Genomic DNA, 24,287 nt, shown 5'->3' on the forward strand with positions numbered 1-24,287 from the left:
GGGAGGAGCTAGCGGAACACACAGACATTCTATGGAGGAGGGATGAGCTTGCGGATTACACAGACATTATGTGGAAGAGGGAGGAGCTAGCGGAACACAGACATTCTGTGGAGGGAGGAGCTAGAGGCCGACAGACATTCTGCGGAGGATGGATGAGCTTGCGGAATACACAGACATTCTGTGGAAGAGCTAGAGGAACACACAGACATTCTGTGGAGGGAGGAGCTAGAGGAACACACATTCTGTGGAGGAGGGAGGAGCTAGAGGAACACACAGACATTCTGTGGAGGGAGGAGCTAGAGGAACACACAGACATTCTGTGGAGGGAGGAGCTAGAGGAACACACATTCTGTGGAGGAGGGAGGAGCTAGAGGAACACAGACATTCTGTGGAGGAGGGAGGAGCTAGCGGAACACAGACATTCTGTGGAGGAGGGAGGAGCTAGAGGAACACACAGAAATTCTGTGGAGGAGGGAGGAGCTAAAGGAACACAGACATTCTGTGGAGGAGGGAGGAGCTAGAGGCCGACGCAGACATTCTGTGGAAGAGGGAGGAGCTAGAGGAACACAGACATTCTGCTGTAGGTTCTGTACAGTTCTCCACAGATCTTTACTGTCACTGTAATTTCAGCAGAACTTGCAGCAGAATGTCTGTGTCTGCCTCTAGCTCCTCCCTCCTCCATAGCCTTTTAAAAGCACCAACTGTCATCTCCTATCTCAGTAATGGAAAAATCTGACTTCACTGCATACAGATTTCATCCCTGAATTGAGAGTGAAAGATCAATCCTGGCTTAGATTTCTCTGATAAGATCTATTACAAAGTTTCTTATTTCCATGTGTACTATTCATTTATGAAATTAAAATTAAAATGACGATTACTCTTTAAAGTGGACTGGATGACATAATAAACTTTTAAATAGTCTTTAAGGTGGTTAGCAGTGGAAGGGGACGCCCTCTTTGGACCTTCTCTACCTGTAAAAGGGTCCCAAGACGATAAACTGGTCATAGATTGTTGCTATACCTATCGATCAGCTGTAATCTGTGGAGAAACCTGGCAGCAAGAGTTCAATTTTGCTGCAGCGCCACCACAAGAGAAAGGAAGGAGTACACGATGCCCATCCAAATCAGTAGGTTCAGGTCCTCCAGGCAGTCTGGTAGCCAAGAAATAATGATTCAGAACAGAGGATCTTCCCCCCTTCTAATTTTCCAAACTGGACAATAATATATATATACACTTTTTTCATTCCAAACAGCCATAGAAAAAATCTGAGAAGAATGTCTCATTTTCCCTGGAGGACCAGGCTTGTCCATGCACTACACAGACAGATCATTCATTTCAATGGGCACTGTGCAATGTTTTATTTCACCTGTGGTGGCGCTGACACAAATCAATCGGTGGATTGACGCTGATCACAGTGGGACTCAGTGTATGTCTTCCGGTTACATGGGACTGCACAAAGCAAGAATGCGATCGCTGGGTTACACATGGCTTTTCTGAACTTGGGTCTTGGGAGAAGTTGAGGACTTTCAATGACATAGGGCCAAATAAAGGAAAAAACTTTTTTTTTACAAAACCTCTCACCCTCGTAGTGACAACACACGGACGGGTACACGATCTCACAACCTGTCAGTGTAAGCTATCAGTAGTGCAGAATATCTAATATATTGTAATGTAATATTATAGGGAAAAAAAAAAAAAACTTATCGAAGAACATTTACTAAAGTCCCTCGACAGGTTTTGGGGATAATTCACAGTAAACAGTGCCTAGAAGTGTATGAGAGATTGCTAGATTTCACTGCACAGCAGAACTTCCGTTACTAGCCAATATGGCTAAATGAACTCATTATCCAAGTCACTTTGACCTTTTCTTTCCGTGAGTCCTAAAGGATTAAGGACTGGTAACAGTCACAACACTGCCCTTCCCCTTCGACTGCGCGGCGGTGCATTATAACAATATAATACACCTCTCGGAACCGGCAAGTCTGAGGGAGGTGAAGGCGTAAGGGAAAATAAAACAGACATGTAGTATCATTGGCGGCATAATAAACCGTACACCATAAATGTTTCATTACAGCAAGCACTTGAGACACCTTTTTCGAGTCCTTCAGGGCAGTTGTCGATGGAGTCAATGGTCCCCCTAGACTCTGCTCGGTCTTTTCCTGATATCATGGGCTGGAGTAGGTAGCACATGCACAGTGTACACTCAGTCAACCGTCCTCATATTTCGGTGGACTCTATCCTCTCCAGTCTTGACGGTGTCCAAGGCTTCTTGTCTTCTGCTGGCGGTGTGGTGGCCTTGGTGGTGATCTCGTTGATCTTTATCTCCAGCTGTTGGTTTTTTTGATACATCTCTACGTAGTTGAGCTGAAGTTGCTTCTGATATTTTATGACTTTTTCCTTCTCTTCTTGCCACGTGCGCCTCTCATCCTCGAAGTCCACCACCTGCTGGTCCCGCTGTTGCCTCTCCAAAGCCAACTCAAATTGGAGGTTCTCGATGTCCTTCTTGAGCGTGCCCACGCTGTCCTCGTTCTGGCGTTTCATCTTGGCCTCGTCACTCTCGCACGCCAGAGTGTCCCTCAGTTTCTCGGTCAGGTCCATGGTGTATGGGTTCTGACCCAGATCGGACAAGGTCTCCTTCAAACCCGCTATCTCCTGTTCGCACTGGCTGAGCTTCTCCTTCATTTGTTGAGCCTCGCTTTGCTTTCTCTGCATTTCGCTCTCGCAGATCTCCAGACTGACGGTTTTGGAGCTATAGGAATCTTTAATGGAGGCGATCTGCTCCTCTTTCTCACGTAGTAAAGCCTTGACTTCTTTTAACTGTGATCTAAGGCCGACTATTTCATTGAGTTTCTGGGTAATATCCGCCTGGGCATCTTTCAATTGTTGCTTCAAAAGTGATATCTCCCCAGCTTTTTGACAAACCTGCCAAGGAAAGCTCACATGGTTAATTGGTCACTTCAACAAACTTTGCATACGTCAATTGTACAAGCAAATCTAGGAAACTTTAATATATATCTTATCAGCGAAATAGGATGCTTTCTCCACTAATGAGGAAACTTCTAATCCCTCCCTGCCTGCTGAACTCACCACCTACTCTGAAAAACAAGATAGACCACCAGCTCACTGAAAGATCAGATTACAGCTACCTACTGAATTCGAAAAATAGGGGAGAAGCAGGGTGAAAAAAAATCATGCTGCAACTTTTTAGTAATTGTTTATCTCACCCTGGTGCTGGACTCACAGCTACACTGCTCATACTGCTGAATAATGTCCCCCATGCTGCTTCTTCTGAACAGGTGCTACATAAAGAAAGGAGAGCAGGAATCCCTCAAGTCTGTGTGTGATGTGTAAAGGAGACATGATAGCAGCTAATCTCCACCCACTAGCTCAGAGACAATTGAAAAACAGAGACAGAGGGGGAAACTGCATTCTGAAAAGTCACCTGAAACAACAGGTATGTTTTATTACATTTCTGAGATAAAACACCATCAAAAAAATCCAACTGTGTGAATATTCATCAGCGATGTCATATACAGCTCACATACCTACTACCTGTCAATTACAACCTTTTTGTCACATAAATGGTTGCAGACTATAACTGCAAAATCCTGTTGTTGTGAACAATTAAGCAAGTTGAAGATGAAATGATCTCTAAGGCTATGTGTCCACGATGCAGAAATGCTGCAGATTTTTTCCGCTTCTCCCTGGCAGGAAAAACACATGCGGATTTTACATGCGTTTTTCCTGCCAGGTAGAAGCGTTTGTCAAGCGTTTTTGCATGCGGGTTATCAAGCGCTTTTCCAAGCGATTTTAGCATCACTTGGAAAGTGCTTGACAACTTGGTCACACTATATAAATCCATGCAACCGGCATGGATTTATATAGTGTGACCAAGTAATAGTTAAAAAAAAAAGAATAAGAATGGTAAAAAATAACAAAATAAAGATTATACTTACCTTCTGATGGCCCCCGGTCTCCTTCTCCGATGAGTCTGGTCTCCCCGGTGTCTCGCGGTTGTGTAAAAGGTCCTGCCATGACGTCACTTAGTCATGTGACAGGTCACGCGACCGCTGACGTCGGCGGTCGCGTGACCTGTCACATGACTAAATTACGTCATGGAAGGTCTTTTCACACCACCGCGAGCTGCCCAACACACCGGAGGCATCGCTGAGGAGACCGGGGGCCATTGGAAGGTAAGTATAATCTTTATTTTTTATTTTAAATTCTTTTTTTAACAGGTTCTATGGGACCCGGGTCTGGATGAGAGTCTCCTCTTCTCCAGACCCGGGTACCATCCGCACATTGAATCACTTAATATCCACATGTGCACATGTAGTCATGCGGATATCAAGCATTTCAATGCAAGTTAATGGCGGCGATTACGCTGAGTGTCCTCAAAATTAATCGACATGCTGCGTATTTTACGCAATGATAATCCGCAGCGGATATTTCCGCAGCATGTTCACAGCACATGCGGATTATCAATGCGGACCACGGGGCACATATTACCAAGCGTTTTTTAAGGGTTTTCGCTGCGGAAATTCCGTGGCAAAAAAGCTTGAAAAACGCATAGTGGGCACGCAGCCTAAAAGGCCTAAAGTTTAAGATGACACATTTCCTTTGTATGTTAGGCAGTATACATATATGTACAGCATATATATTGTCATTTTTTACATTTTAAAAATTACAAAAAGGAAAATGGTCACATGCAAAAGTTTGGACACCCTTAAAGATTTGTGTGCTCAGATACCTTTGACCAAGGTTTCAGACCATTTATTAGCCTCTTGGGGTTATGGCTTGTTCACTATCATCGTTAGGAAAGGCCAGGTGATGCAAATTTCCCAGCTTTATAAAAACTCAGCCTCCTCTAACCTTGTGCCAAAAAACATCCGCCATGGGTTCTTCTAAGCAGCAGCCTGGCACTCTGAAAATGGTGGAGGCCCACAAAGCAGAAGAAGGCTGTAAGAAGATAGCAAAGCGTTTTCAAGTTTCCTTTTCATCAGTTTGAAATGTAATTAAGAAATGGCAGTTACCAGGAACAGTGGAGGTCAAGATAAGGTCTGGAAGACCAAGCAAATTTTCAGTGAGAGCTACTCGTAGGATTGTTAGAGAGGCAAATCAAGACCCCAGCTTGACTGCAAAAGACCTTCAGAAAGATTTAGCAGACTCTAGAGTTGTGGTACATGCACAAATATGGCCTTCATGGAAGAGTCATCAGAAGAAAACCTCTCCTGTGTCCTCACCATAAAATTCAGAGTCAGAAGTATGCAAAAGAACATCTAAATAAGCCTGATGCATTTTGGAAACAAGTCCTGTGGATCAATAAGGGTAAAATAGAACTCTTTGTCCACAATGATCAAAGGTATGTGTGAAGAAAAAAGGGAAAAGAATTTCAGGAAAAGAACATCTTTCCAACCATTAAGCATGGGGATGGATCAATCATGCTTTGCAGCCAATGGCACGGGGAACATTTCACGGGTAGAGGGAAGAATGCATTCAATGAAATTTCAACAAATTCTTGATGCAAACATAACACCATCTGTAAAAAAGCTGAAGATGAAAAGAGGATTCTACAAATGGATAATGATCCTAAAGACACGTCAAAATCTACAATAGACGACCTCAAAAGGCGCAAGCTGAAGGTTTTACAATGGCCCTCACAGTCCCCTGATCTGAACATCATTGAAAATGACCTCAAAATAGCAAAGCATGCAAGACGACCCAGGAATCTCACAGAACTGGAAGAATTTTCCAAAGAAGAATAGATGAAAATCCTTCAAACAAGGACTGAAAGACTCTTGTCTGGCTACAAAAAGTATTTACAAGCTGTGATACTTTCAAAAGTGTGTACTGACCATGCAGGGTGCCCAAACTTTTGCATCAGCCCATTTTCCTTTTGGTAATTTTTAAAATGTAAAAAATTACAACATATATTTTTTGCCTAAAATCTAAAGGAAATGAGTCATTTCACTTAAAGCCTTTTGGAGATCACTTCATCTTCAACTTGCTTAACTGTTCACAATAACAGTAATTTTGACCAGGGGTGCCCAGACTTTTATATGCCACTGTAGTTAGTTACTAGGAAGCTGATGAGTTAAAAGTAATCAATCTGCTGACAAGATCATAAGACGACGCTGGGAATTCTTCCTGGGAGAGGGGAGGAGAGAGCTGCTTTATTCAGACTGTGGGCAAAGAAGATCATATGGTCACAGTAAAGCGGATTCCTCTTCTTGTGTCTATACCCAAAGTATAAGAAGGCATGAAGCCTTCTGCTGATATCATCATAGCACCTTACCTCCCACTTGGTTTCCTCAATCTTCGGGAGGAACTCGGACTGCTCTTTCTTGAAGACCATACACTTCTTCTCCAGTTCCTCCCTCTCCTGCAGCAACTGTCCAACGTCATCCTGAAACTTCTTCTTTTCTTGCTGCAACTTGAATATCTGAAGCTGTAACGCCTGTTGGGCGCGCTGGGCTTTCTTGGACACTTGCTGAAGCTTGTTGGCATAATTCTGTCTCAGGTCTTCCATTTCCCGTTCCCAGATCTTCTGCTTCTCTTCAAAGACTTGAAAAATAGCAGCTTCGCTCTTGTCCAGGCTTCTCTTCATCTGGATCACCTCTTGCTCTTTTTCCCAAAGACGATCCTCTAGGTCTTGGATGATGTCGTCGCTCGAGGGTGAATGGAAAGGCAAGGCCTCGTTGAGATGGTTCAGTCTGCTAAAAGAAGAGGTGCTTTTGCTGGAAGATCGGCCACTATCTGAGGTAGAAATTCCATTGTATCCCACTATATTCTTTTCTACGTAGGTAGTCCCAATGCGATTTATATGGCTCGTTGACGCGCTCATCAGGCCAACATGCTGGCTGTAACCAGTCCCATACGTTGGTAGGCTGGTCAGTGAATTTCGACCAGAATCAGATAGACCTCCCACCTGGCTGGAAGACCTATTGTGGCTGGTCTTTTCCAAGCTGCTTTTCAGGGCAGCCGTGCTGTTGCTGTTCCCATGACCAGAGCCCTTTCGGTTCTCAGTGACGCCATTGTTCAAAGGTGGACATAAGTTTTGCATGGAATGGAAATTCTTGGGAACCACCGGCTTAAAGGCAGAAGGTCTCACCAAAGTCTCATTGCTCTGCAAAAACAGAAAGCAGCAAACATTTACCTTAACGTTTATTAATAGGTATCAAAATATTCTCCAAACTTACCTAAAATTACTAGGACCCACTAATAAGTGTCTTCATTATTTACCTAAGTACAGTGGGGCTGATCTGCACAAGAAGACCATCAGCGCAGAGCCTGGATACTGCAACGATCATATGCTGATGGCCTATAGTATATTACTGATCCTGTACTGATCCCGAGTTACATCCTGCATTATACTCCAGAGCTGCACTCACAATTCTGCTGGTGCAGTCACTGTGTACATACATTACATTACTGATCCTGAGTTACATCCTGTATTATACTCCAGAGCTGCACTCACTATTCTGCTGGTGCAGTCACTGTGTACATACATTACATTACTGATCCTGTACTGATCCTGAGTTACATCCTGTATTATAATCCAGAGCTGCACTCACTATTCTGCTGGTGCAGTCACTGTGTACATACATTACATTACTGATCCTGTACTGATCCTGAGTTACATCCTGTATTATACTCCAGAGCTGCACTCACTATTCTGCTGGTGCACTCACTGTGTACATACATTACATTACTGATCCTGTACTGATCCTGAGTTACATCCTGTATTATACTCCAGAGCTGCACTCACTATTCTGCTGATGGAGTCACTGTGTACATACATTACATTACTGATCCTGTACTGATCCTGAGTTACATCCTGTATTATACTCCAGAGCTGCACTCACTATTCTGCTGGTGCAGTCACTGTGTACATACATTACATTACTGATCCTGTATTGATCCTGAGTTACATCCTGTATTATACTCCAGAGCTGCACTCACTATTCTTCTGGTGCAGTCAATGTGTACATACATTATATTACTGATCCTGAGTTACATCCTGCATTATACTCCAGAGCTGCACTCACTATTCTGCTGGTGCAGTCACTGTGTACATACATTACATTACTGATCCTGAGTTACATCCTGTATTATACTCCAGAGCTGCACTCACTATTCTACTGGTGCAGTCACTGTGCACATACATTACATTACTGATCCTGTACTGATCCTGAGTTACATCCTGTATTATACTCCAGAGCTTCACTCACTATTCTGCTGGTGCAGTCACTGTGTACATACATTACATTACTGATCCTGTACTGACCCTGAGTTACATCCTGTATTATACCCCAGAGCTGCACTCACTATTCTGCTGGTGCAGTCACTGTGTACATACATTACATTACTGATCCTGTACTGACCCTGAGTTACATCCTGTATTATACTCCAGAGCTGCACTCACTATTCTGCTGGTGCACTCATTGTGTACATACATTACATTACTGATCCTGTACTGATCCTGAGTTACATCCTATATTATACTCCAGAGCTGCACTCACTATTCTGCTGGTGCAGTCACTGTGTACATACATTACATTACTGATCCTGTACTGATCCTGAGTTACATCCTGTATTATACTCCAGAGCTGCACTCACTATTCTGCTGGTGCAGTCACTGTGTACATACATTACATTACTGATCCTGAGTTGCATCCTGTATTATACCTCAGAGCTGCACTCACTATTCTGCTGGTGCAGTCACTGTGTACATACATTACATTACTGATCCTGTACTGATCCTGTGTTACATCCTGTATTATACTCCAGAGCTGCACTCACTATTCTGCAGGTGCAGTCACTGTGTACATACATTACATTACTGATCCTGTACTGATCCTGAGTTACATCCTGTATTATACTCCAGAGCTGCACTCACTATTCTGCTGGTGCACTCACTGTGTACATACATTACATTACTGACCCTGTACTGATCCTGAGTTACATCCTGTATTATACTCCAGAGCTGCACTCACTATTCTGCTGGTGCAGTCACTGTGTACATACATTACATTACTGATCCTGAGTTACATCCTGTATTATACTCCAGAGCTGCACTCACTATTGTGCTGGAGCAGTCACTGTGTACATACATTACATTACTGATCCTGAGATACATCCTGTACTATACCCCAGAGCTGCACTCACTATTCTGCTGGTGCAGTCACTGTGTACATACATTACATTACTGATCCTGTACTGATCCTGAGTTACCTCCTGTATTATACTCCAGAGCTGCACTCACTATTCTGCTGGTGCAGTCACTGTGTACATACATTACATTACTGATCCTGTACTGATCCTGAGTTACCTCCTGTATTATACTCCAGAGCTGCACTCACTATTCTGCTGGTGCAGTCACTGTGTACATACATTACATTACTGATCCTGTACTGATCCTGAGTTACCTCCTGTATTATACTCCAGAGCTGCACTCACTATTCTGCTGGTGCACTCACTGTGTACATACATTACATTACTGATCCTGTACTGATCCTGAGTTACATCCTGTATTATACTCCAGAGCTGCACTCACTATTCTGCTGATGGAGTCACTGTGTACATACATTACATTACTGATCCTGTACTGATCCTGAGTTACATCCTGTATTATACTCCAGAGCTGCACTCACTATTCTGCTGGTGCAGTCACTGTGTACATACATTACATTACTGATCCTGTATTGATCCTGAGTTACATCCTGTATTATACTCCAGAGCTGCACTCACTATTCTTCTGGTGCAGTCAATGTGTACATACATTATATTACTGATCCTGAGTTACATCCTGCATTATACTCCAGAGCTGCACTCACTATTCTGCTGGTGCAGTCACTGTGTACATACATTACATTACTGATCCTGAGTTACATCCTGTATTATACTCCAGAGCTGCACTCACTATTCTACTGGTGCAGTCACTGTGCACATACATTACATTACTGATCCTGTACTGATCCTGAGTTACATCCTGTATTATACTCCAGAGCTTCACTCACTATTCTGCTGGTGCAGTCACTGTGTACATACATTACATTACTAATCCTGTACTGATCCTGAGTTACATCCTGTATTATACCCCAGAGCTGCACTCACTATTCTGCTGGTGCAGTCACTGTGTACATACATTACATTACTGATCCTGTACTGACCCTGAGTTACATCCTGTATTATACTCCAGAGCTGCACTCACTATTCTGCTGGTGCACTCATTGTGTACATACATTACATTACTGATCCTGTACTGATCCTGAGTTACATCCTATATTATACTCCAGAGCTGCACTCACTATTCTGCTGGTGCAGTCACTGTGTACATACATTACATTACTGATCCTGAGTTACATCCTGTATTATACTCCAGAGCTGCACTCACTATTCTACTGGTGCAGTCACTGTGCACATACATTACATTACTGATCCTGTACTGATCCTGAGTTACATCCTGTATTATACTCCAGAGCTTCACTCACTATTCTGCTGGTGCAGTCACTGTGTACATACATTACATTACTAATCCTGTACTGATCCTGAGTTACATCCTGTATTATACCCCAGAGCTGCACTCACTATTCTGCTGGTGCAGTCACTGTGTACATACATTACATTACTGATCCTCTACTGACCCTGAGTTACATCTTGTATTATACTCCAGAGCTGCACTCACTATTCTGCTGGTGCACTCATTGTGTACATACATTACATTACTGATCCTGTACTGATCCTGAGTTACATCCTATATTATACTCCAGAGCTGCACTCACTATTCTGCTGGTGCAGTCACTGTGTACATACATTACATTACTGATCCTGTACTGATCCTGAGTTACATCCTGTATTATACTCCAGAGCTGCACTCACTATTCTGCTGGTGCAGTCACTGTGTACATACATTACATTACTGATCCTGAGTTGCATCCTGTATTATACCTCAGAGCTGCACTCACTATTCTGCTGGTGCAGTCACTGTGTACATATATTACATTACTGATCCTGTACTGATCCTGAGTTACATCCTGTATTGTACTCCAGAGCTGCACTCACTATTCTGTTGGTGCAGTCACTGTGTACATACATTACATTACTGATCCTGTACTGATCCTGTGTTACATCCTGTATTATACTCCAGAGCTGCACTCACTATTCTGCAGGTGCAGTCACTGTGTACATACATTACATTACTGATCCTGTACTGATCCTGAGTTACATCCTGTATTATACTCCAGAGCTGCACTCACTATTCTGCTGGTGCAGTCACTGTGTACATACATTACATTACTGATCCTGAGTTACATCCTGTATTATACTCCAGAGCTGCACTCACTATTGTGCTGGAGCAGTCACTGTGTACATACATTACATTACTGATCCTGAGATACATCCTGTACTATACCCCAGAGCAGCACTCACTATTCTGCTGGTGCAGTCACTGTGTACATACATTACATTACTGATCCTGTACTGATCCTGAGTTACCTCCTGTATTATACTCTAGAGCTGCACTCACTATTCTGCTGGTGCAGTCACTGTGTACATACATTACATTACTGATCCTGTACTGATCCTGAGTTACCTCCTGTATTATACTCCAGAGCTGCACTCACTATTCTGCTGGTGCAGTCACTGTGTACAAACATTACATTACTGATCCTGTACTGATCCTGAGTTACCTCTTGTATTATACTCCAGAGCTGCACTCACTATTCTGCTGGTGCACTCACTGTGTACATACATTACATTACTGATCCTGTACTGATCCTGAGTTACATCCTGTATTATACTCCAGAGCTGCACTCACTATTCTGCTGATGGAGTCACTGTGTACATACATTACATTACTGATCCTGTACTGATCCTGAGTTACATCCTGTATTATACTCCAGAGCTGCACTCACTATTCTGCTGATGGAGTCACTGTGTACATACATTACATTACTGATCCTGTACTGATCCTGAGTTACATCCTGTATTATACTCCAGAGCTGCACTCACTATTCTGCTGGTGCAGTCACTGTGTACATACATTACATTACTGATCCTGTATTGATCCTGAGTTACATCCTGTATTATACTCCAGAGCTGCACTTACTATTCTTCTGGTGCAGTCAATGTGTACATACATTATATTACTGATCCTGAGTTACATCCTGCATTTTACTCCAGAGCTGCACTCACTATTCTGCTGGTGCAGTCACTGTGTACATACATTACATTACTGATCCTGAGTTACATCCTGTATTATACTCCAGAGCTGCACTCACTATTCTACTGGTGCAGTCACTGTGCACATACATTACATTACTGATCCTGTACTGATCCTGAGTTACATCCTGTTTTATACTCCAGAGCTTCACTCACTATTCTGCTGGTGCAGTCACTGTGTACATACATTACATTACTAATCCTGTACTGATCCTGAGTTACATCCTGTATTATACCCCAGAGCTGCACTCACTATTCTGCTGGTGCAGTCACTGTGTACATACATTACATTACTGATCCTGTACTGACCCTGAGTTACATCCTGTATTATACTCCAGAGCTGCACTCACTATTCTGCTGGTGCAGTCACTGTGTACATACATTACATTACTGATCCTGTACTGATCCTGAGTTACATCCTGTATTATACTCCAGAGCTGCACTCACTATTCTGCTGGTGCAGTCACTGTGTACATACATTACATTACTGATCCTGAGTTGCATCCTGTATTATACCTCAGAGCTGCACTCACTATTCTGCTGGTGCAGTCACTGTGTACATACATTACATTACTGATCCTGTACTGATCCTGAGTTACATCCTGTATTGTACTCCAGAGCTGCACTCACTATTCTGCTGGTGCAGTCACTGTGTACATACATTACATTACTGATCCTGTACTGATCCTGTGTTACATCCTGTATTATACTCCAGAGCTGCACTCACTATTCTGCAGGTGCAGTCACTGTGTACATACATTACATTACTGATCCTGTACTGATCCTGAGTTACATCCTGTATTATACTCCAGAGCTGCACTCACTATTCTGCTGGTGCACTCACTGTGTACATACATTACATTACTGACCCTGTACTGATCCTGAGTTACATCCTGTATTATACTCCAGAGCTGCACTCACTATTCTGCTGGTGCAGTCACTGTGTACATACATTACATTACTGATCCTGAGTTACATCCTGTATTATACTCCAGAGCTGCACTCACTATTGTGCTGGAGCAGTCACTGTGTACATACATTACATTACTGATCCTGAGATACATCCTGTACTATACCCCAGAGCTGCACTCACTATTCTGCTGGTGCAGTCACTGTGTACATACATTACATTACTGATCCTGTACTGATCCTGAGTTACCTCCTGTATTATACTCCAGAGCTGCACTCACTATTCTGCTGGTGCAGTCACTGTGTACATACATTACATTACTGATCCTGTACTGATCCTGAGTTACCTCCTGTATTATACTCCAGAGCTGCACTCACTATTCTGCTGGTGCAGTCACTGTGTACATACATTACATTACTGATCCTGAGTTACATCCTGTATTATACTCCAGAGCTGCACTCACTATTCTACTGGTGTAGTCACTGTGTACAGACATTACATTACTGATCCTGTACTGATCCTGAGTTACATCCTGTATTATACTCCAGAGCTTCACTCACTATTCTGCTGGTGCAGTCATTGTGTACATACATTACATTACTGATCCTGTACTGATCCTGGGTTACATCCTGTATTATACTCCAGGGCTGCACTCACTATTCTGCTGGTGCAGTCACTGTGTACATACATTACATTACTGATCCTGAGTTGCATCCTGTATTATACCTCAGAGCTGCACTCACTATTCTGCTGGTGCAGTCACTGTGTACATATATTACATTACTGATCCTGTACTGATCCTGAGTTACATCCTGTATTGTACTCCAGAGCTGCACTCACTATTCTGCTGGTGCAGTCACTGTGTATATACATTACATTACTGATCCTGTACTGATCCTGTGTTACATCCTGTATTATACTCCAGAGCTGCACTCACTATTCTGCAGGTGCAGTCACTGTGTACATACATTACATTACTGATCCTGAGTTACATCCTGTATTATACTCCAGAGCTGCACTCACTATTCTGCTGGTGCAGTCACTGTGTACATACATTACATTACTGATCCTGAGATACATCCTGTACTATACCCCAGAGCTGCACTCACTATTCTGCTGGTGCAGTCACTGTGTACATACATTACATTACTGATCCTGTACTGATCCTGAGTTACATCCTGTATTATACTCCAGAGCTGCACTCACTATTCTGCTGGTGCAGTCACTGTGAACATACATTACATTACTGATCCTGTACTGATCCTGAGTTACATCCTGTATTATACTCCAGAGCTGCACTCACTATTCTGCTGGTGCAGTCACTGTGTACATACATTACATTACTGATCCTGTACTGATCCTGAGTTACATCCTGTATTATACTCCAGAGCTGCACTCACTATTCTGCTGGTAAAGTCACTGTGAACATACATTACATTACTGATCCTGTACTAATCCTGAGTTACATCCTGTATTATACTCCAGAGCTGCACTCACTATTCTGCTGGTACAGTCACTGTGTACATACATTACATTACTGATCCTGAGTTACATTCTGTATTATACTCCAGAGCTGCACTCACTATTCTGCTGGTGCAGTCACTGTGTACATACATTACATTACTGATCCTGAGTTACATCCTGTATTATACTCCAGAGCTGCACTCACTATTCTGCAGGTGCAGTCACTGTGTACATACATAAAAATTTCTGACCCTGTACTGATCCTGAGTTACATCCTGTATTATACTCCAGAGCTGCACTCACTATTGTGCTGGAGCAGTCACTGTGAACATACATTACATTACTGATCCTGTACTGATCCTGAGTTACATCCTGTATTATACTCCAGAGCTGCACTCACTATTCTGCAGGTGCAGTCACTGTGTACATACATTACATTACTGATCCTGTACTAATCCTGAGTTACATCCTGTATTATACTCCAGAGCTCCACTCACTATTCTGCTGGTACAGTCACTGTGTACATACATTACATTACTGATCCTGAGTTACATTCTGTATTATACTCCAGAGCTGCACTCACTATTCTGCTGTTGCAGTCACTGTGTACATACATTACATTACTGATCCTGAGTTACATCCTGTATTATACTCCAGAGCTGTACTCACTATTCTGCTGGTGCAGTGACTGTGTACATACATTACATTACTGATCCTGAGTTACCTCCTGTATTATACTCCAGAGCTGCACTCACTATTCTGCTGTTGCAGTCACTGTGTACATACATTACATTACTGATCCTGAGTTACATCCTGTATTATACTCCAGAGCTGCACTCACTATTCTGCTGTTGCAGTCACTGTGTACATACATTACATTACTGATCCTGAGTTACCTCCTGTATTATACTCCAGAGCTGCACTCACTATTCTGCAGGTGCAGTCACTGTGTACATCATAAAAATTTCTGACCCTGTACTGATCCTGAGTTACATCCTGTATTATACTCCAGAGCTGCACTCACTATTCTGCTGGTGGAGTCACTCTGTACATATATTACATTACTGATCGTGTACTGATCCTGAGTTACATCCTGTATTATCCTCCGGAGCTGCACTCACTATTTTAATCAGATGCAGCGCCGCTCTCCTCTGCTGGCTGTATCTGGCATTGCAGCATTCAAGTGAATGAGTGTGAGCTGTAATACCAGACACAGCCCTTTGTCTAGAGTGGCGCTGTACCTCACGTCAGGAGCACTTCCCCCATTTCTCCGCCATCATATGATGTTTTCACCTTTTCGCTCTTGCGTTGCTCATTGATGTACATGGAGTTCTTCTCCGTCTTGTAGCTCTTCTCTTCCCCCGAGTACCGGTTCGAGTACCCGTTTCTGAAGCTGTCGTTCTGCTTGAGGCTGTTCTGAGTCCTGGTGCCCACGCTCTTCATTGCAAACTCTTGATCATTGGCAACCCCGCTGCCCACACTGCCCATAGTGCCCTGAGAGGGGGAGTCAGAAGACCGGCTGGCGAACGAGTGGAAGGACTCCTGGCTCGGGTAGGTTGTGTCGCTCAGGACGGTTCTTGACTCTAGTTTTGCCATGGCGGCAGCGAGGAGGATGTGTGATGACACTTAACGGCACTGCAAGAGAAAGCACAGCACAGGGTTACCCAAACTGCAGGAATCATCATCCCTATCACTGCGGGTTTGGAGAAATACGTGAGGGAGGTCAGGTCATCTCAGACCAGCACCCTTCTGGGTACAGAGCTCCGCCATTGAAGGATAACGGCCTTTTTAATTTTTTTTTAATCCATAAATGAATAAAACAAATAAAAATAAGCAAATTTGTAATATCTATTATTAAAGAAATTGCTTTTTCATACTCCTGGTCTGACCGTTCATTCTCAAAATTCTCAATTCATTGAATACAGATTTTTCCATCACTGAGATAAGAGATGACAGTTGGTGCCCATAAAGTTCTATGGAGAACTGTAACTGTCATCTGAGGAGAATTTGCAGCAGAATGTCTCTGTCCGCCTTTAAATCCTCCCCTCCATAGCACTTTATGAGCACCAACTGTCATCTCCTATCTCACTAATGGGAAAATCTTTATTCCCTAAATACAGATCTGTTATTTATCTAAAAGAAAAAAGTTGAAGCAGCACTGGCCAAATAACTATGTGGGTGCCAAGCCTCCCAGCTACACAAAGACCTAGTAATAAAAATAAATGGAGGAAGCATTCCAAAACGGTAAAGTGAAAAATGTGGTTAAAGGGTAAATGCGCTTTCAAGTAACATTTAAGCTATCCTGTGTGTGTGCATGAGTATAAGCCAAGCCAGCGTAAGGAGACTTATTGGCCATGCAGTGCTACTCTGGCAAATATTCTCTTCAGAGAGGAGAAGAACTAGATCTGCAGTGCCACTTATTGCCTTGTCACTCTCCACAAGGAGAAACTTTACCCCTTAGAGCTCCTGTCAGAGACCTCTCACCCAGCAAAATCAGATCCCTGCTTTGCAGTGATGAAGGCAAACACCCCAAAACACCGCTCTGCAAATTGAGTGTCTGATTTAACTTTTTATCTTAAGTCATGTGACAAGGCTTGTCAAAGGGGCGATATTGACTTTTAGGATTGCCACTTCCAATAGGTGGCGCTAGAGTTCAAGTCCTCTTACTCACTGAAGAGGCTATTTGCATATTTAAATTAAGGAGCATTGCATGGCCTATAAGTCTCATTACACTGGCTTGGCACTTTCCACAAGGACAAACTTTTCCCCTTAGACACTATGTACATTGTCAACTTTTACACTTGACCTTTTTGGAGAGCTACCACCATTTATTTCCATGCCTCATTTCCTTTCTTCCTTCCATCCCTTCCTTACCCCTCTCTCCCTTCTTCCCTTCCATCACCTCTCCCTTTCTTCTTTTCTTCCTACCTCCCTCCCTCCCTTTCTTCCCTCCCTTCCTTTATGATATCTACTTTTTTCTTATCCATCTCTCTATTGATTTATCTCCTAGGTTTTGAGACTGCACTAGTCGATGAAATGAAGGGTCTTCTCTAGACCCGGACCCCCACCAATCATCACTAGTAAGCATTCACACAAGAGAAGCACTAGGTCGCAGGTACAATTTGGCAGTGGCACTTGACCTTTTTGGAGTGCTGCCACCATTTATTTCCTTCCCTCCCTTCCCCCTCTCTCCTTTCCTTCCTTCCCTCCCTTTCTACCTTGTTCCCTCCCTCCTTTCTCTGCCTTCCTTCCCTTCTCTTTCCCTTTCTCCCTTCCTTCTCTCCATCCCCCTCTCTCCTTTTCTTCCCCTCTCCATTCCTTCCCCCTCTTTCTTCCTTGTTCCCTCCCTTCCCTCTCTCCTTTCATTCCTTTCCCCCCTTCCCTCCATCCTCCCCCTCCCTTTCTTCCTTCCTTCATCCCTCCCTTTCTTCCTTCCTCCCCTTCACCTGCCCTCTCTCCCTCCTTTCCCCCTCCTCTCCCTTCCTTTATTCCCTCCCTTTCTTCCTTCCTCTCTTCCCTTCCATCCTTTATCCCTCCTTTTCTTCCTTCTTCTCTCCCTTCCTTCACCCCTTCTTTTCTTCCTTCCTTTCATTCCTTCATCCCTCCTTTTCTTCGTTCCTCTCTCCCTTCCTTCCTTCATCCCTCCTTTTCTTCCTTCCTCTCTACCTTCCTTCCTTCATCCCTCCTTCCTCTCCCTTCCTTCCTTCATCCTTTCTTTTCTTCCTTCCTCTTCCTTCCTTCATCCCTCCTTTTCTTCCTTTCTCTCTCCCTTCCTTCCTTCATCCCTCCTTTTCTTCCTTCCTTCATCCCTCCCTTTCTTCCTTCCTCCCCTTCACCTGCCCTCTCTCCCTCCTTTCCCCTCCTCTCCCTTCCTTTATTCCCTCCCTTTCTTGATCCTCTCTCTCTTCCTTTCTTCCCTTCCTTCCTTCCTCCTTTTCTTCCTTCTCTCCCTTCCTTCCTTCATCCCTCCTTTTGTTCCTTCCTTCCTTCATCCCTCCTTTTCTTCCTTCATCCCTCCTTTTCTTCCTTCCTCTCTCCCTTCCTTCATCCCTCCTTTTCTTCCTTCCTCCCTTCATCCCTCCTTTTCCTTCTTCCTCTCTCCCTTCCTTCCTTCATCCCTCCTTTTCTTCCTTCCTTTCTTCCCTTCCTTCCTTCATCCCTCCTTTTCTTCCTTCCTCTCTCCCTTCCTTCATCCCTCCTTTTCTTCCTTCCTTTCTTCATCCCTCCTTTTCTTCCTTCCTCTTCCTTCATCCCTCCTTTTCTTCCTTCCTTCATCCCTCCTTTTCTTCCTTCCTCACTCCCTCCCTTCCTTGATCCCTCCTTTTCTTCCTTCCTCTCTCCCTTCCTTTCTTCATCCCTCCTTTTCTTCCTTCCTTCATCCCTCCTTTTCTTCCTTCCTTCATCCCTCCTTTTCTTCCTTCCTCTCTCCCTTCCTTCCTTCATCCCTCCTTTTCTTCCTTCCTCTCTCCCTTCCTTTCTCCATCCCTCCTTTTCTTCCTTCCTCTCTCCCTTCCTTCATCCCTCCTTTTCTTCCTTCCTCTTCCTTCCTTCATCCCTCCTTTTCTTCCTTCCTTCATCCCTCCTTTTCTTCCTTCCTCTCTCCCTTCCTTCCTTGATCCCTCCTTTTCTTCCTTCCTCTTTCCCTTCCTTTCTTCATCCCTCCTTTTCTTCCTTCCTTCATCCCTCCTTTTCTTCCTTCCTTCATCCCTCCTTTTCTTCCTTTCTCTCTCCCTTCCTTCCTTGATCCCTCATTTTCTTCCTTCCTCTCTCCCTTCCTTTCTTCATCCCTCCTTTTCTTCCTTCCTCTTCCTTCCTTCATCCCTCCTTTTCTTCCTTCCTTCATCCCTCCTTTTCTTCCTTTCTCTCTCCCTTCCTTCCTTGATCCCTCCTTTTCTTCCTTCCTCTCTCCCTTCCTTTCTTCATCCCTCCTTTTCTTCCTTCCTCTTCCTTCCTTCATCCCTCCTTTTCTTCCTTCCTTCATCCCTCCTTTTCTTCCTTTCTCTCTCCCTTCCTTCCTTGATCCCTCCTTTTCTTCCTTCCTCTCTCCCTTCCTTTCTTCATCCCTCCTTTTCTTCCTTCCTCTTCCTTCCTTCATCCCTCCTTTTCTTCCTTCCTTCATCCCTCCTTTTCTTCCTTCCTCTCTCCCTTCCTTCCTTGATCCCTCCTTTTCTTCCTTCCTCTCTCCCTTCCTTTCTTCATCCCTCCTTTTCTTCCTTCCTTCATCCCTCCTTTTCTTCCTTCCTTCATCCCTCCTTTTCTTCCTTTCTCTCTCCCTTCCTTCCTTGACCCCTCCTTTTCTTCCTTCCTCTCTCCCTTCCTTTCTTCATCCCTCCTTTTCTTCCTTCCTCTCTCCCTTCCTTTCTTCATGCCTCCTTTTCTTCCTTCCTCTTCCTTCCTTCATCCCTCCTTTTCTTCCTTCCTCTCTCCCTTCCTTCCTTGACCCCTCCTTTTCTTCCTTCCTCTCTCCCTTCCTTCCTTGACCCCTCCTTTTCTTCCTTCCTCTCTCCCTTCCTTTCTTCATCCCTCCTTTTCTTCCTTCCTCTCTCCCTTCCTTTCTTCATCCCTCCTTTTCTTCCTTCCTCTTCCTTCCTTCATCCCTCCTTTTCTTCCTTTCTCTCTCCCTTCCTTCCTTGATCCCTCCTTTTCTTCCTTCCTCTCTCCCTTCCTTTCTTCATCCCTCCTTTTCTTCCTTCCTCTCTCCCTTCCTTTCTTCATCCCTCCTTTTCTTCCTTCCTCTTCCTTCCTTCATCCCTCCTTTTCTTCCTTTCTCTCTCCCTTCCTTCCTTGATCCCTCCTTTTCTTCCTTCCTCTCTCCCTTCCTTTCTTCATCCCTCCTTTTTTTCCTTCCTCTTCCTTCCTTCATCCCTCCTTTTCTTCCTTCCTCTTCCTTCCTTCATCCCCCCTTTTCTTCCTTCCTCTCTCCCTTCCTTCCTTGATCCCTCCTTTTCTTCCTTCCTCTCTCCCTTCCTTTCTTCATCCCTCCTTTTTTTCCTTCCTCTTCCTTCCTTCATCCCTCCTTTTCTTCCTTCCTCTTCCTTCCTTCATCCCTCCTTTTCTTCCTTTCTCTCTCCCTTCCTTCCTTGATCCCTCCTTTTCTTCCTTCCTCTCTCCCTTCCTTTCTTCATCCCTCCTTTTCTTCCTTCCTCTTCCTTCCTTCATCCCTCCTTTTCTTCCTTCCTCTTCCTTCCTTCATCCCTCCTTTTCTTCCTTCCTCTCTCCCTTCCTTCCTTGACCCCTCCTTTTCTTCCTTCCTCTCTCCCTTCCTTTCTTCATCCCTCCTTTTCTTCCTTCCTCTCTCCCTTCCTTTCTTCATCCCTCCTTTTCTTCCTTCCTCTTCCTTCCTTCATCCCTCCTTTTCTTCCTTTCTCTCTCCCTTCCTTCCTTGATCCCTCCTTTTCTTCCTTCCTCTCTCCCTTCCTTTCTTCATCCCTCCTTTTCTTCCTTCCTCTTCCTTCCTTCATCCCTCCTTTTCTTCCTTCCTCTTCCTTCCTTCATCCCTCCTTTTCTTCCTTCCTCTCTCCCTTCCTTCCTTGATCCCTCCTTTTCTTCCTTCCTCTCTCCCTTCCTTTCTTCATCCCTCCTTTTCTTCCCTCCCTCCCTTCCTCTATGATATCTACAGATTTTTTATCCATCTTTCTACTGATTTATCTCCTAGGTTTTGTGACTGCACCAATTTATGAAACAAAGGGTCTTCCCCGGACCCGGACCCCCACCAATAATCACTAGTGAGCATTCACTGTACTATGTAAATAACACGTACAAGTCTACTTTCCCTGTAGGACCCTCACACAAGAGCAGCCCTAGGACGCAGGTAAAGTTTGGCACTGGAGATGGACCATTATTTGGACACCTTGCTGTGTACGGTCAGGTCCATACTACGGTGATGGCCCGGCGCTCGCCTCCGTCAGATCAGACATTCATCATGTGGATCACGTCCTCCATCTCGTTAGCATCTCGTTGCCAGCCTATGAAGTTTGCGTCCCCCCCGAGTTTCTGGCCTCGGCTGTGAACTTTTGGCTCCCCTCCCTCTCCACATCCCTACGATGCTCCGGTCTCTGCGCTGTCAGAATCAATTTCTCAGTCGAGAGATTTCCCGTTAAGTGTTTTCAGCAATTGCGGCAGATGAAAGCGAGTTGAAGGAAAGGTTACGTGTAATGGTGGCTCCTGGAGAGGGAGCGCAGAGCCGCCTCTACGTGACACGTTTCCTGTGAACTTAAAGCGCGCGCAGTAACTTGATTACCAAAAACCAAATCTCTGCCAAAATGATTGCCATCCTGCGAGATCAGGCGGGTGCGAGACTCATCCGGAGCTCACGTCATTATGGCTTTTTATTTCAGATTTCGTAAAGAATATTGAATCCCTTCAGTTCTCTACAAAGAGGAGCTGAACATCTCCGGGGGACAGGACAGAAAATTACAGTGTGGAACAAACAACAGCACCAAAATCCACTTCACTAGTGAAAAGTTTACTGTTACCAAACCCTCCAACATGGGAATAGTTGGCCGGACTCTCCAGACCCTCAAACAATACCCGGGTAGTCAGAAATGAACAGCAGAGCATGGATGGTCCGAGTCCACTAAGCCATTGCCTCTTGTTAAAATTTTTACAATTTGGCATTTTTTTCCCCATATAACAATCTGGATTAATATTTTTGAATTAGAAATTCTGCAATTTTCACTCTGGCCACTGGGGCTTTTTTTTAGACGCTAACTTCCTGTTGTTTCAGGAAATACACATGAACATTAGCAGCATTCAATAGAATCTGACCCTATGGTTTGTACTGAAGCATCTAATGAGCGTGTGCAAAGGTCATTGTGAAGGAAGAGGAGGAGGTGAGCTGTGACTTCACCTTTTGTGAATGGTGGATCCTGTGTTATTCTGTATATAGAGGAGTTATCAGTCATTGTACAGGAGGAGGAGGTGAGCTGGGACATGGCCTATTGTGAATGGTGGATACTGTGTAATCTACTGCATATAGAGGAGTTATCAGTCATTGTACAGGAGGAGGAGGAGGTGAGCTGTGACATCACCTATTGTGAATGGTGGATCCTGAGTTTTCTGCTGTATATAGAGGTGTTATCAGTCATTGTACAGGAGGAGGAGGTGAGTTGTCACATCACCTATTGTGAATGGTGGATCCTGTGTTATCTACTATATATAGCGGTGTTATCAGTCATTGCACAGGAGGAGGAGGAGGTGAGCTGTGACATCACCTATTGTGAATGGTGGATCCTGTGTTATCAGCTGTGTATACAATAGAGGAGTTACCTATCATTATAATCCTATCTATGACGATAAGGAGTCTGCTGAAAACTCTTCCTGAAAAGACAGGCGGTAGGAGTCTAAAAATGCCCCAGTGGCCGGTGTAAAAATGGCAAGATTAGTAATTTTTTTTTTTTTTCATATCATCGTGAAGAAAACATTGCTAACTTTTTTTTTTAAAAAATATACATGTAACAAAAAAACCTGATAAGTCATTTTCTGAAGCTAGCTTCCATTTAAAGGATAGGTGAACAAAAAAAATTGTAAAAGTATATCAAAATGTTGTATATGGCACTATAAATTTGCCACATTAGGCATTTTCTTTTCTGGTGCCATCTCATCCTAGAAAAAATTAAACTTGTTAACCCCTTATTAATGGACTGCGGGAGATGAAAAACATTAAAAAAAAAACGATACTCACCTCTACGACCTGTACCGCTTCTCCGTGCTCAGCGCTGCGTCTTCTGGCATCAACATCCAGCTACAAGGTTCATATTTCATCTGAGCAGAAAAAAACTCTGTCGAGGAGGTGAGTACTGATTTATTTTTCCACCTCCCTGAGCCTCTTAATAAGGGGTTATCCATATTTAGCACAAATATCACCTGTCCACTAGGTAAGTGATAACTGTTAGATTCTAGGACCCCCCCGATGACCACCAAAGTGACGATCAATCCGAGGAGTGATGAATAATATGTTGTGGTTGCCTATTTTTGTCAGTGAAGCATCAGGACACTGCCGGCTGCTCCTCGTGGGCCTGGTCTTGATGCCAGTAAAGAACCAGAACTTTTGTCCTTCATTCTCTATTGATCACAACAAGAAGGAGATGAGTGGCGCAGCAGGTCACCCATGCGCCATTCAGCTCCGTTTAAAGTCTATGGCACCGTTGAAGATAGCCTGTTCCATTCCAACTCCGCCTAGTCTTGGTCCTGCAGTTCGGGGGCAGGGCGTTCCCATTCTGGTGAAGAGTTTCGGCCCCTGCGGAACTCTATTGTATTGAAAGTCGTCAGATGCCACCTCTTTATTAATGGAGGCTCCAAACAAGCTCTCCCGATGATGATGACAGGATAGCCCCGGACACTTTTACAATTTTTTTTTTTCCAGAATGTGCAAACAACCCATCACATTCTGGAATCTATCTACCTTGATGAGAAATGAAAGATGAAATCACTGTTGGCGAATGTCCTGACTTCACCTCACATCCTGAACTGAGGGTATTGATTTGTTCCTCTCCGCAATAGACAGTCATCGATTTACAGCCTTCAGGAGGCTCAGGAGGGGCAGGACGCAGATATACAGAGGGATATATTCTACATCCGTAGCCACAGGGCACTGGCGTCAGCGCATTCTCCACTCATCCCCGATACGCCACATTCTCAGTGCCATCACCTGGAAACCAAGGAAAGGCGAGAGAAAATACACCTGGAACTT

At 44.0% G+C, this 24,287-nt stretch overlaps 1 protein-coding gene across 6 annotated transcripts in view; it reads right to left on the minus strand.

Annotated features, from left to right (window-relative positions):
• Positions 1-414: 414 nt before the first annotated feature.
• The window catches only part of LZTS3 (leucine zipper tumor suppressor family member 3), a 215,099-nt gene continuing 191,226 nt past the window's right edge, over positions 415-24,287 (minus strand). For 3 of the 6 annotated variants that reach the window (XM_073649265.1, XM_073649255.1, XM_073649249.1), the window contains exons 2-4: positions 15,890-16,231; positions 6,296-7,126; positions 415-2,922 (exon numbers count right to left, since the gene is read on the minus strand). In XM_073649265.1, coding sequence (XP_073505366.1) covers positions 2,218-2,922; positions 6,296-7,126; positions 15,890-16,192 — 1,839 coding nt within the window. In that variant the 5' untranslated portion in view covers positions 16,193-16,231 and the 3' untranslated portion in view covers positions 415-2,217. Of the gene's footprint in view, positions 2,923-6,295; positions 7,127-15,889; positions 16,232-23,999; positions 24,246-24,287 lie in introns of all 6 variants that reach the window. The other 3 variants (XM_073649238.1, XM_073649244.1, XM_073649259.1) reach the window with 2 other exon arrangements.

Source organism: Phyllobates terribilis, unplaced genomic scaffold (assembly GCF_046119375.1).
Source record: "Phyllobates terribilis strain yellow unplaced genomic scaffold, ASM4611937v1 Scaffold_1__5_contigs__length_1240528914, whole genome shotgun sequence".
In the NCBI taxonomy this organism is placed as follows: Eukaryota; Metazoa; Chordata; class Amphibia; order Anura; family Dendrobatidae; genus Phyllobates; species Phyllobates terribilis.